At 37.8% G+C, this 14,736-nt stretch overlaps 1 protein-coding gene and 1 pseudogene across 6 annotated transcripts in view; both read right to left on the bottom strand.

The window, feature by feature from the left end:
* Lpxn (leupaxin) overlaps positions 1–14,736 on the bottom strand; it is a 49,781-nt gene that overhangs the window by 23,895 nt on the left and 11,150 nt on the right. For all 6 annotated transcript variants that reach the window (XM_047518766.1, XM_047518762.1, XM_047518764.1 and 3 more), the window contains 4 exons: positions 6,436–6,535; positions 3,356–3,523; positions 2,294–2,467; positions 2,099–2,180 (listed from right to left, as the gene is read on the bottom strand). In XM_047518766.1, the coding sequence (XP_047374722.1) occupies positions 2,099–2,180; positions 2,294–2,467; positions 3,356–3,523; positions 6,436–6,465 (454 nt within the window). In that variant the 5' untranslated portion in view covers positions 6,466–6,535. The remainder of the gene's footprint in view (positions 1–2,098; positions 2,181–2,293; positions 2,468–3,355; positions 3,524–6,435; positions 6,536–14,736) is intronic.
* Positions 10,851–11,494, bottom strand: LOC124958335 (CCR4-NOT transcription complex subunit 7-like; annotated as a pseudogene).

Below are 14,736 nucleotides of genomic sequence, written 5' to 3'. Positions count from 1 at the left end.
GTAAATGAACTGCAATTCCATGGACTGATGGAGAAAAGTGCAGGTTTCTCAAGGTCCTTATATCAAAAATTGAGTGAAAGAGAAGATATGGAACCACTTTAATAATTTCTAAGGAAACGCCAGGAGGGAACAATGAAAATACAATGAAAAAAGAATCTCTGAGGAAACAGTCCTCAAACAAATATGATAAGGACAGAATAGCCAGCAAGACATACAGAGGACAATCAAGAATCCACTCTGGGACCTGTACTTGATCCACAGAAGGAGAGTTAAACACTGCACAGGCCCAGAGCGCACACACCAACAGCAACGCCTATGAGGCAGAGCGTCCCCGCCCTCCATTCTCATCTTTCGACCTGAAATGGCCTGCAATTAGGGTGAGCGTGGCAGCGCCAAAGGCAGGTCAGGAGAGGTGAAAGGCCATCCCCCTGTGCCGGCATCCTACAGGTTTAAGGGCCTTCTAGGAAAAAGAGCAACTTTTCCACTTTAAAAAAGCTGGAAGCTTGACTACTGCTGATTTACTACTAAATCAGACACTGTGAGATTCAATTACCTAAGAACTTAAGGTTTTGTGTTTTGTGTCTTAAACTGATGTTATACTTAGAACTGTTTATTAAGGTAATCAGAAAAGACACGGAACTGCCCAAGTTTTTATTTAGGAGGAGATGAAAACTTTCCCCACTGAGTTAATTCTAAAAGGATGGGAAAAGGCAAATAAGAAAAATTTCAAACTCTATGCAAGAGTCATAGTTTTCAAACAAATTTAAAAATGAGCCTGTGGAGTACCTTGAAGAGTTAAGCCATAAGATGCATGAAGTAATACTTGACTTTTTAAACTATGCATTTGTATCACTTTGATTAAAAAATTAATTTAAACAAAAATTGTAAGTGTTGGGGATGGCATCTAGTACTCAAATGAGCATGTTTTGGTTTGGATCTGAAATGTACCCAAAAGTTCATGCTAAAGGCTTGGTTCCCCCCCACCATGCAACAGCATTCAGAGGTGGGGCCTTTGAGAAGTGATTGGATTATGAGGGCTCTGACCTCATGAATGGATTAATCCATTTATGGATTCATAACTTAATGGGCTTTTGGGAGGTGGTGGTGTGAAGGGCTGACATATTTGACTCCATGGAAATGCTAAAGGCCAGGCTATACAGGCAATGACTAAACAGACTCCATTTTACCTTGAGGCTCCATGTTATGTAGGAAATACTTCTCCCATGGGAACACCCCGCCTCTACCCATCAAGAGTTGCTTAGCATGACATGTTTGACAACACAAAATGGCAATTCTTACATAATAAAAAATTGTTCTCTTTTTGATTCTTATTTTTCCTAAATGATGTACCATGTCAACAGTGATGTCAACAGTGATTGTCTAGATGTTAGTAACTAGTCTTTAATTTGTACCTAAGTAAGGTCATTTTGACCCACTTCCCCCCTCTGCTAATGATTTTAGATCTCATGATGTTAGTTTGTAATTTTAAATCATATCAACAGATACTTATGATTGATGTCTGATTTATGGTATAAAAACACCTACAACCCAACAGTCAGGGCTGTTCTCCCAATAGCCATTTTTGGGGCATTGTGTGAAACAGTCAGCCTGCTGGCTAATAAAGACTCTCAAATTTGGACTTCGCAGTGGCGATCACTCTGTCCTTAAGCTGCGCCCCATAACAGTGGAAACTTTAGGATGTGGGGCCTACAGGGAGGAAGTAGGTCATTGGAGGTGTGCTCTTAAAAAGTACATTTTGTTCCTCTCTTTCTCTCTCTTTCTGCTTCCTGGTCACCACAGGGTGAGCAGCTTTGCTCTATCATGTGCTCCCTGTGATCATATTCTGCCTCATCACAAGCCCCAAAACAATGGAGCCAAGTGACCATGGAATTGATGAGATAAAATAAACCTTTTCTCCTTTAAGGTGATTTTTCTCAGGATTTTGTCACAGCAATAAGAAGCTAACAAAGAGCACTTGGATGGAACTGGTATAAACTAGGAATCATACAGCAATGAACAACAGATTCCAAGAAGCAGCACTGTGGGCCTCCTCATCATCACCAGCCCTCGGGGTTAAGATGCTACCTCCCAGTCCTACCTTCTGCACCAAACACCTCTCCACAGTGAGAGCAGAAGAAGTGCTCTGGGTGCCACGTCTGGTTCATTGCTGTTAACACTTTCTAAAAAAGGAATACACAGAGAGATATTAGAAGACTGCAGAACTGTCAAACGTGATCTGGGTTCTAAATGAGTGATTAAAAGCTACATGAAACCCGAGAGGAGATTTACTTACATCCACAATAGGAGCAGCACAGTAGGCACAGCGTGGTGAAAAAAGGTGGTGGTAGTCTTTGGGGCAGTAGGCCAAGCCACTCCGCTCGAAGAAGGGACTGGAGCCAATCTCTTCTTTGCAGTGAGTACAGACAAAGTGCTCTGGATGCCAGGATTGCCCTAGGGCATGGATCACCTAGGAGATGACATATAGCCAGAAACGAGGGCCCAGCTGAGTGCTTTTAAGGTCCAAGTTTGCACAACCCTATAGGGCACTGCATTCCATGTAGACAACCACCCTTGGACTTATACCACACTGAGGTCTAGATCTAGGTTCCATCTGAGATGGTCTGTTACCATGCTTAATGGATAGCAGGAGTATCCACTTTCCTGACTGATCACTCTGGTAAAAATGGGTACATGTTCCTTACCATTCTACTGTCCCAGAAAACAGTAAAAAAAAATAAAAACACATAGCACACAGGTGATAGACAAGAGATAACTCCAGCTTTCACATGAAAGGGATCCCTGGAAGAAGGAGAGACCAAGTGAGTTTTAACTCCTCTACTCTGGGCACTCCATCTCATGCCCTACACAGAGTCTGGTCTGAAGACCCTCCACATGGATTTGGTGAAGGATGATTCAGAGAAGGACTTTTAGGCTACGATTTGAAGCTACAATCAGCTTAAAACTGATCAATCAATTTAGAGCAGAAATGTTTGAGCACAAGGAGCAGTGAGAAGGGTCATATCAGTAAAGGCAGTAGAGAACTCAAACTCAGGCTTCAGATTCTCCTGGTTTCAAACCTTACCTCTGTCTCTTACTAGACTGTAGGCAGGTCAGTTAATGCCTTCCAGCTCTCAACTTCTTTTTTACAAAGGGAAGAGCAATGGCTGGTAGGACCATTAAATAAAGAAATACTTATACGGCACTTAGCTCCATGTCTGGAGCACTCTAAGTGATCAGTAATTATTAATGATTACTTAAATGTCTTAGGATATAAGTAGAAAGCACTTTCCTTGGCAGGGAAGAGAGATAAACACACAGATGTAGATGCTCTAGGACCAGAATTGACCCATCTTACCTTCCCAGCAATTGGCTTCTGGCAGGAAGCACAGTGGCCCTTGGGTACTGTGGCAATCCCAAGGTCCTGCAATTCCTGCTCCAAACCCCCAAGCATAGAGTCCAGGGAGGTCTTGTGATCTTGCTTGTCTGGTAACTGTTTCTTGCTGGCATCTGCTTTCACCACAACCTAGTACAAGGAAACCATGAAGAAAGTTAATGTTAGGGGTCGCTGGCTCAGTTGTGGCTTGCCGATAGCTCCCAGAAAAAACGCTCCACAGACACGAGATCTCACACAAAAGACTTTATTTATGCAGACGGATAAGGTCCGCTTGGGGTGGAAAAAAGAAAAAAGAAGAAGAGATGGCATACGGCTTCTCCCAGATATTGGAATATCGCGGGCTGGGAGGAACCAATCTCGGAGGAGAATTCTTGCAGACTGTGATGGACCAATAACATGTTAGGATGTAACATGGGAGGCAGGAAGATGACGGCAGCGTAAGCCGGAAATTCCTGAAACGTAAGAGGCGGGTGGAGCACAGATTGACAAGTGGTTGGGAGACAGAAAATTCCTGTAACAGGAGAGACGGGTGACTTTATACCTTACAGTTAACCTTCGAGTACTTTTGTTATCATTTGGATATGAGGTATCCCCCAAAAGCTCAAGTGTGACACAGTGCAAAAGGTTTAGAGAAATGACTAAGCATGAGAGGCTTAACCCAACCAGTGAATGAATCCCCTTTGGGATTAACTGAGTGGTGACTGAAGGTGGGTAGGGCGTGGCTGGAGGAGGAGGGTCATGGGGAGGGTGTGCTTTTGGAATATATATTGCATATCTGACAAGTAGGGTCTCTATCTGCTTCCTGATCATCATGTGAGTCCCTTCCCTCTGCCACACTCTTCTCCATGATGTTCTGCCTCAGTTGGAGCCCCAGGGAATGGAGTTGGCCAGTCTATAGACTGATACCTCTGGAACCCTCTGAAAGTCTGCAAATAAACTTTTCCTCCTCTAAAATTATTCTTGTCAGGTCTTTTAGTCACAGTAGGGAAAAAGCTGACTAAAACAACTTTCTTGGTCTTTTTTCTACACAAGCCAAGAAGCTCACCTCTACTGATTAATCTCTTAGTCTTCCCTTAACCTTCCTTCAAAATCTGGAGGAATCCAACATTTTAATACCTATAGAAATGTTTTCACTTCCCTTTCATTCTAAATTTCTCAGGCCAAATGAAAACTGATCAACCTTCTTCTATTTGTAAATCTATTCTGACTGTAGAAAATTGAGTACATGAATATGGTATCCTTTCTAACTCTTAAAATGACCCACGTTGACAATTAATCATGTCTTTCTTTTATTCATTTATTTGACAATCTTTGTTGAATACCTAGTTTGGGCCAATCACTGCTCTGGGCACTTGGAATAAAGCAATGTATCAGACGAACCAAGTTTCCAGACTCACAGAATTCATTCTGAAGTACACAGTAAACAACAAGTCAATATGCTGTAATGTCAGGAGGGTGAGATGGTGAGAAAGAATTAATTTAGATGGGGTAATCAGAGAAGTCCCCTCTGAAGAAATGATATTCAAACAGGTATTTGTGTAGCACTTAGGGATCCAGAAATATAGACTGTGGGGAAAGCATTCCAGAGGGAAAGAAGTCACAGAGGAAAGAAACAGTCTGGCATATTAGCAGACTTTGTGGTGCTGGGCTAGAATCCAGGGCCTAGTGCATGCTAGGCAAGTGCTTTACCACTGAGTTACATCCTTAGTTCCTGCTAAATTAGAAGACAAGAGACCAGAGGGGCCTAAAGCTGAGGGACTGAGATTGAGCATGACAGGAGAAGATGATGGAGAGAAAGGCTAAGATCACATGGGGCCTTCATGGTAAAAATTTAGGTTTTATTCCAAGGAGCCACTGAAGGATTGTAAGTATGAGAGTGAAAGAATCAAAGGTAATAGGAAAATAGTTTAGTGTAAACTTGTTCATACTTTTGATTTTGGTACAGTTAATGTATGGTTGAATGAAAACCAGATACTTTAAATTAAAATTTAAATATAACAAGGCATATGCCAAATAAATCACAAAACACAATTTAAATATCCTAATATAATTTTTTCTAGCATTTTTAGATATATAGCATAATGAGCCAGTTCACCCAGATTGATTGTAGATATTATCTAATCAAAGAACATTAACTTATTAAAGAAGATTTGCTTGGAATGCTTATTCATTTGTCTCTCTAACAGATATGTTACTCACTATGTGCCTGGCATAGCAATGTGCTGGGCACTGTGAGTCCCAAGGTGAGTCACAGAGACAAGGTCCCTGACCTCCCCAATCACATGCATTGGTAATATTCAACCTTAAAATTATTTCATAGTTATGTTATAGATGTATATTAAATCCTCCAACCAAATTTAGAGTGGTTGAATTCTCTACCTTAAGAATTCTAGATTATATTGCCTTGATAAACTCTTAAGTCCATTTATTGGATTTCCATTCCCTGCCAGGACACATGAGCTTGTTGCTTATGTTCTATAGGCAATAACAAGGAGGCAGGTTTGATCTCGGGCTTGGAATTCTTCACCTTCCTACTCTGATCTCCCCTGCCTTGTCTCAGCTTGCCCACACCCTGCTCAGTCAGGTTTCTTTAACAAGACCTTAGGTACATATGCCCTCTGGGTTTGCTGCAAATAAAAGAACTGCTCATCTCATCTCTCTATGCCCAAACCCCACCTCCTCTTCAGGTTCCAGGCCAACTCCCATCCCCACTTCTCCAGTAAAATCCGTGTAACCTCACCAAATCCCTAAAGTTTGCTCCACATATTTCGACAAACAACCTGCCTTTTACTCTAGTGTTGAAGAGGTTTATGCCTCATTTTACTAAGCATCCAAGTTCCAAATTTGCATCATATTATCTTTTGTGTCCAAGCAAAACATGGTACAAAGTTGAGTTTCTCCATGAATTGAATTTAGTCTAGGTAAATTTCTAAGCAGAGGAAGGCAGAGCTAAAATTCCTCCAAGATAAATTGTGCTTCTCTGGGCCCTGGAGGGGTCAGTTTAATCTTTGAGGGACTTAGCTTATCCAGACTGCACCCACCTTGGGCTGCATTTCATTCAGAAGGGTCATGAGTTCATCCAGCTGAGCAGCTGCTGAGGTTTTAGGAAGTGGTGGTGATTCCTTTGGCTCTAGAATCTCACTATAAAAAGAGACAGAGAAAAATCATATAAATATATCAAAATTCAAATAAATGTTAAGTGACACATAAAATGCGATTTCAACTATTAACCCCTTAGGTGTGAATCTAAAATCAGAGACAGAATAATCCAAAAAGAACTCCTAGATTAAAAATCTTAACAAGGTCTCTTTGCTTTTTGTCTCTATTTTTCCCTGATCATCTCAAAAAATAATGTTTTCAAGTGTATGAAGGAAAGTGCTTAATATGTAACTGAGAGGGCATTTTTTTCCCAACTACCAGGTACCAAGCAGCCATTGAATAAAGCTTTAAAACTACAGCCCTATATTTTTAATTTTAATCATATTATTTTTTTAAATTATAAGGTACTATATCTCCCCTCAGGTACTGTCCAATAAAAAAATAAAATAAAATAAATAAGAACATAAAGCAGGCATCAACAAGCTAAGGTCCATGGGCTAATTCTGACCATGTTCATTCATTTAGGTGCTGCCTACAGATGTTCTCTGCAGGGCTGAGTAGTTGCCTCAGGGACCTTTAGCCCATAAAACCTCACACAATAATCATCTAGTTCTTTGCAGAAAAATTCTATAAACCTGTTTGGTATGGAAAATCGAGATAATGTGTATCATGGTGATTTCATATTTATATAATTACAAATAAATAAAACATTGGGCCTAAAAATAGAATATAGGAGCTATTTAAGTAACTTCATAATCATTAGTAAAATTAACCAAGTATGAGGAATCAAAATAAAGCTCAATAAATCTAAAGCAAACCAAAGAGACTACATTTTATATTGCAGTAAGTAAAATTACAAATTAACCCCCCAAAACGATCTACTTAAAAAAAAGAAAGCATTTCTATATAATTATTAGGATTAAAAAATAATTAAACTGAATTTTCAAATAATTTATAAATAGCAATGAGAAAACATACACATACTCTTGGAGTTAAAACAAAGTGTCACTAAAAGGAAAATATATAAATGTAGTTGAGTGAAATACTGAAAAATAAAAGAGATCACAGATAAACAAAACTTTTAACTCAAGACTCCAAAAAAGATCCCTAAAATACTTAAGCAGGAGTTAAAGCCTAAATTAATGAAGCCAAAAACAAACAAGAAAAAAATATGACAGCTTTTGGAGAGTACTGAATAAAATTTCCAAGTATAAAGAAAAATATGGAAAATGACCCAATTAATTTGATGAATATTACAGAAATTTGATACCAAAATTAGACAAAGAAAGAACATTGTGTGTGAGAGTGGAATCTTAAAGAGAATAGCAGACCTGGTTTGCTGTTAGCCCTGCAGCTCAGGAGGCTGAGACAGGACAAGTTTAAAGCCAGCCTCCACAACTTATGCAACTTATTGAGACCCTGTCTCAAAATAAAAAAATAAAAGGGCTGGGGGTTTTGGCTCAGTGGTTAAGCCCCACTGGATTCAATACCTAGTACAAAAAACAAATAAACAACAAAAAAAGTACCCAGAAATATGTTTTTTAAACAATCATGATTAAGTAGTGTTTATGTCAATCATCCTGAAGGGTTCAAGATTAGAAAAAGGAACAATATAATTCATTATGCTAACAAAGAAGAGGAAAGCTTTCTAAACATGTAGCTAGATGCCTGAAAAGTAGTGGAAATCAAATTTAATGATCATTCCTTTTGTTGAAGATTAAGGAAAAAAAGAAAAAGTCCTTAACCCAATCAAATGTATCTATAAGAAATCTATTCTAGCCCCCATATTTACTAATCAAATATAAAACACAGTTTAATTAGGAGATAAGCAGAAAGCATATATTACTATTATTGCTAATTTTTCAATATTATTCCAGACTGCATTATCAAATACATGTAGAAATAAAAGTCTATTTGAAGAAAAAAGGCAAAGCACACTCACTTTTTTTGTCTTTAAAGATAGGTAATATGATCAATGACCCGGAAAATGTAAAACAAGTGATTGAATAACTATTAGAATGAAGACAAAACACCAGGAAAATGACTATATGCAAGAATTAAAAAAATGTATTTCCTATCAATCAACACGAAGCAATTAGAAAATTCAATGGAATCCATAATACCAAGAAAAATTATAAAATATCAAAGAATAAATCTACAAAAATATAAGATTTCTATGAAGAAAAAACCCTGGTAGTCATAAAAGAAGACCCATATACGTGATTAAAAATGGGCAAAGTATCTGAATAGACATTTCTCCAAAACAAAAAAACATAAAAATGACCAAAAGGTAAGTGAAAAGGTATACATCATCATTAATCATCAGGAAAATGCAAATTCAAATTACCATGAAATGCTATCTCATGCCTGGAGGATGGCTATTATCAAAACATCAAAGACAAATATTTGGAGAAGATGAGGAGAAAGGAAACCTTTTTGGTGAGGGTATAGACTGGTGCAATCATGGAGAAAAAGAGTGTGTAGGCTTCCAAAGAAATTTAAAATAGAACAATTAAAAATTGCTGGCTGGGCTGGGGATATAGCTTAGTTGGTAGAGTGCTTGCCTTGCAAGCATGAGGCCCTGGGTTCAATCCCCAGCACGGCAAAAAAATAAATAAATAAATTGCTTGCATATGAACCAGTAATCCCCCTCTTCTAAGCAGATACACAATGAAAATGAAATCATCACCTGATAAAGATATCTGCACACCTATATGTTCTTTACCGCCTATGTTCTTTTTTTTTTTTTTTTTAGCGTGGGTTTTATTTTTAGTATTTTATTTCCCATTCTTTTTTTTTTTAATTGTAAACAAATGGGATACATGTTGTTTCTCTGTTTGTACATTGCATAAAGGCATACCATTTGTGTAATCATAAATTTACATAGGGTAATGTTATTTGATTCATTCTGTTATTTTTTCCCTTTCCCCCACCCCTTCCACCCCTCTTTTCCCTCTAAACAGTCCTTCCTTCCTCCATTCTTGCCCGCCTCCCTAACTCTAACTCTAACCCTAACACTAACCCCTCCCACCCCCCATTATGTGTCATCATCCATTTATTAGCGCCGCCTATGTTCTTTATAGCATTACTCACAATACCAAGATATGGAAACAACTAAAGCATTTGTTGATAAACACTTAAAATGAAATAGGTAGGTAGATAGGTAGGCAGATACATACATACATACATACATACATACATACATACAGATATGTACTGGAATGTAATTCAGCCTTAGATGGAGCTCCTGCCACTTGCCAGAACATGGATGAATCTGGAGAACATTATGCTAAGTGAAATAAGACAGACACAGAAAATATTTCATGATCTCACTCATATGTAGAAACTAAAAAAAAAACCAAATATATAGAAACAAAATAAAACAAGTGCTGTCAGGAGTGAGGCAGGAGACAGGAAATGAGGAAATGTACAACAGAGATTACAGAATAGATATGTAACTCAAGTATAGTGATCTAATAGACAAACATGAGTGCTATAGCTAATGAATCATATTGCATTTGGGGTTCCTCCTAAATGAGTAAATTTTACCTGTTCTTGCCACACACAAAATTTTTAAAAGAATAACTAAGATGATGAATATGTTAATTAGCTTCATTAAAGTAACCATTTTACTATCTATATTTACCCACATCAATATACATAATGAGCCTTAAGTATTCATCATAACATTTCATTTTTCTTAAAAAAAAAAGACCACATAAGCAAAGATGCATGCTATAATGTCACTTTCCTTCAATTAAACTTTAAATTCAGTTTAATTCAAATAAAATTCTAATAGAATTATTGAAGCTATTTAGCTAATGCTAAAACTCATGAACTAGAACACCCCAGGAAAGTTTAAAAAAAAAAAGTTGTAGAAGGAAAATTTGTTCCAATAAATGTAACATCTTATAAAGTACCAGTAATTAAATATGTGTGATATTTATTAAGAAACATAAAAATGAAGGTGTAGACTATAAAACCAGAAACAGTATCCTACACCTATATAATAAATGTGGCATTTCAAATAATCAGAAACAGGCTATTAGACTCAAGGAATAACAAGCTATTTGGAGCACAATAAATTTAGAACCCTAATACACCATATAACTAAGTAAATGAGACAAATTAAAGATAAATTTTTTTTTTTTTTGTACTGAAGATTGAACCCATGAGCACTCAGTCACTGAGCCACATCCCAGCCTTTCTTATTTTTTATTTTAAGTCAGGTCTTGCTAAGTAGCTTAGGGCCTAAGTTGCTGAGGCTGGCTTTGAACTTGCAATCATCTTGCCTCAGCCTCCCAAATCATTGGGATTTCAGGTGTGTGCCACCATGCCTAGCAAGATACAAATATTTCTAAGCATAAAAATACCAGCATAAAATGGAGAATAGTTTTTGTAATTCAGAGTTGATGACGTTATAGTTATTTATGAGGTACTTCACATCATCAATGACAGGAAAAAACAAGGATCTCAAAGAAGTCAAGTGTTTTTTTGGGCAAATTAAAATTGGTCAGGATTTTAATTAAATAGCCAAAGTCATAACCACTGTGAAATGATAACCATTTAACCCCTTCACAGAGGACCACTCCTGAAGTCATAAGAAGTTCTGCGAAGTATTAGATTTCAATTCCTTCCTCCTCATGTTTTTTTAAACTGGATACCAGATGTTGTATCTATATAGAATTCTGGGCATACTTGTCCTCCATCAAATTAAATTTAAAATTCAACTGCCAGGTTGAAGTTCCTAGAAGGTATTCTCCTTGTTCATTCATAAATGTAAGTCCTAGCTGAATTATCTTTAACAAGTCTACATTCTATCACAATAGTTGGTTACTGAATTCCCCAATGGGTCTTGCAATCACACCTGGAAACTTGGGGATCCATAGCAACCTAATTATGTTTTCAGATGACTTGATGAATTTTCTTCATCTCTTCATTCAGGTTACAAGCCCAAACTTCATAAATTCTTTGGCTATGATCTACAGTTGCTGCTGGCATAGTGAGGGCACAAGGGAGTCTAGAGGTCAAGCATCAAAATGTCATATTTAATTGAAGATCTGTTTAATAAAATACTTTGTCCTTTATTTGTGTACTTGAGTCTCTGAGCTCAACAACCTCCTCCTCTTCCTCCTCCTCCTCCTCCTCCTCCTCCCTCTGCCCCTCCTCCCCCTCCTCCTCCCCACCACAGAGGCAGCACCCAGCAGGTGGTGGTGTTGGTATTGGAGTGGCAGCAGGTGCCCCATAGACACCACTTGCCCAGCAACTGGGAAAGGAAAACCTCACTGACTTTTTACACACAAATTTCTGAAACATTTTTGTACCTTAAGTTGTATTTTCAAAATAAAACAAGGGTCATCTATACTAGAAAAACAGTTCAAGTGCATGGCCAACGGATGAAGTGGTGGAGGTGGCAGATGGAGCCGGCCACAGTGTAACTCACAGGTGTATCTCAGTTGTTACCTAGACACACACACACACACCCATACCCATATATAATGATATAATGATTATATAAACAACCTTCAGTAAAATAAATACAGTCACAGTATGGAAGTCCTTATTTAAAATGTTTTAAAAAATGAAAGTAACACATGTTAAATGTAGAAAACTTGAAATATAAAAAAAAATTAAAGCATAAATAATTCCCCTTTGAGGAGACAATTATTTTGTACATTTTGGCTGCTATCATTGCACTCTTTTATGATCATAATTTTAGAAAATTTAAATGGTATTTTATTCATGTTATACATGTATTTATCCATGTTTGGAAACTATAACAGTTAGCATTTACTGAGCACCTATGGTATAACTGACCCTTAATAAAGAGAACATTTGTCCTCTGTAAGTCTTCAAAACAACCTTAAGAGCTAGGCACTGTCATCCCAGATGAGAAAACTGGGACTCAGGAGAAGTTAAAGTGTTTTCTCAGCATAATACAGGTGGCAAATAACAGAGTATGGGACTGTAGACTACAAACTTTGTGTTCAATATCTTCCAAAATAATGCTTAAAGGCTATATAGCTTCCAAATATATAATGTGCTATAATTTATCAAACCAAATTTACTGCTGGGCACATAGATTTTCTCATTTTTGCTAATATAATCAATACTGTTAAATAAATATTTACACCCATATGCAACTATTTCCATAGAGTTCGTTTTAAGAAGTGGAATCACTAGGTCAAAAGGTATGACAGGTGACTGGCTCTGGAATAATGTTTGTAATAAACCTTAACCAAGAGAACTTAACTAATAACTCACCAAATCAACACTAATGAAAGAAAGAGAGAGAGAGAGAGAAAGAGGAGTAAAGTCATAAAGAAGAGCAAATATTCTTTCACTAAAACTATTTCAAGAATGAAAACATAGCCTTACTGCTTTACTTTTTACATGTATGTGCCAGCCAAGAAAAATGTAGAAGGATAATGTTACCTTTCTCTCTTAAGAAAAAAGAACTCATTTGGGTTCAAGTTCCAAAGCTGACTTGGTTATTTTTCAGTATTTAACAAGGAAAACATGGAAGGAAAATTAATATCCTCCTCTCTTAAAAGATTTTGTCTTTTAAGTACTGCATGGCCCTCTGCCAGATGCTGAAGGTTTATTTTTCTTTTTATATTTGGGAACGAATGGTCAGGCATGCTGGTGACTGATTCGGTTCTTCTCAGTACAGAACTCTCCCTCCATGTCTTTCAGTCATGATCCCTTAGTTCTTGCCGCCACAGGCACGCTCCTGGGCAGCCCTGCAAGCACATCCCGCTGCTCGGTGCCCAAGCACAGAACAAATGTAGTTTCTTATCAGGACCTGCCTATTCATAAAACCTCCCCCTTCATAAAACCTCCCCCTTGTACTTATTCAAAGAATTCCCACTGGTTTTTAACTGGAGTCCTACTACAGCATACACAAAGAAATAGATCATTGTCATAATACTCTAACTAAACAGCTGAATCAACCACATAATATTCTAAATAAGAAATGAGATCTTAAAGAGTTGTAATTATCAACTTTTAAAGTGCTCACTGAGGGAAATGTTACTGGAAAAAAAGGAACCTCAAATCAGAGGTCTTTGATTTGTCCCCTGAATTTTTAAAGATAGTGAAAGTGCTTTGCTATGTCACCAGAAATAACTCACTCATTGCTCAGAGATTATAATAACACAAATCAAGACATACATTTAAAAGAATTTGGACTTCTTAAGTAAGGGGCTTCTTTGCACTGCAGTTTTCCCCATTTATTCCTCTGCTCTACATTTATGAATTGCTGCTACCTTTTATTATCAAAATTATTTTTTATTCATGTAAAACATAAAATTCTAAATTATTGCTCATATTACTATTGATATATAACTGGTAGAAATATTATTCCATTACTATATTCACAGTTGGTATTGAACATTTTCTCCAGGTACATTGAAAGCAAGGTTCAGTTCACTGAAGCCAGCCAGAGTAAATGGTGGAAACACGCAGGGATCAAGGTTCTGAGTTTCAGATTCCATCTGCACATGCTAGCATTCCTGGCTCTGAATTATACTGCCTCTGGAATTTATAAAAGTCTATAACATATTTACAAGTGGATTTTATATAACTCTCGCACACAAGCCTACATAGCAGGTATCATTCAGTAACTGGGAATGTATCAAAGTCCAGTCAGGAAAACAGAAGCCACTTGAGTAAACAAAAGGAATTTAATCCAGAACTTGATTACACAGGTGATGGGACAGCCAAGAAGCAAAAAGAAGACAATGAGGTCACTCAGAGATTAGCCACAGCAGGAATTCATCACTGCCTTAAACCAAAAGGATAAAGAAAAGAGGCAAAGCTGCCAGAATCCAAGGGCCTGGGTCAATGAGCTGGAACCACAGCAGATCTGTCACGCTCCAGCTGAAGCCATAAAGAAGATGCAGCTGATGACAGATCTACTGTGGAAAGACAGCAGCTGGGAGAAATGCCTTGGGTTTCCCTCCTCTGTGCCCTCAAGTCTCTCCACAGTGCCTCATATCGGTCATAGTCAGCAAGAACTTACAGGAAAACCTAAACTGCAGGGTCAGCTCCCTAGAACACAGAAGAGAAGGGGGAAGAAGTGAGTGGGGAGCAGGCCAGAGACTCACATTGCAGGGGAAGGGGTGTTGACTAGTATTGCTGTGCTATCAACAGACACGGTGTTGCTGGGGCTGGTTTTCATGTCATGTACTTGTTCAGTTATATTTCTCCCTTCCTTCCTCCCATCATGGAATTAAGAAACC

This window comes from Sciurus carolinensis, chromosome 11, assembly GCF_902686445.1.
Source record: "Sciurus carolinensis chromosome 11, mSciCar1.2, whole genome shotgun sequence".
NCBI classification, from domain to species: domain Eukaryota; kingdom Metazoa; phylum Chordata; class Mammalia; order Rodentia; family Sciuridae; genus Sciurus; species Sciurus carolinensis.
This window is presented reverse-complemented; position numbering and strand designations above follow the sequence as displayed.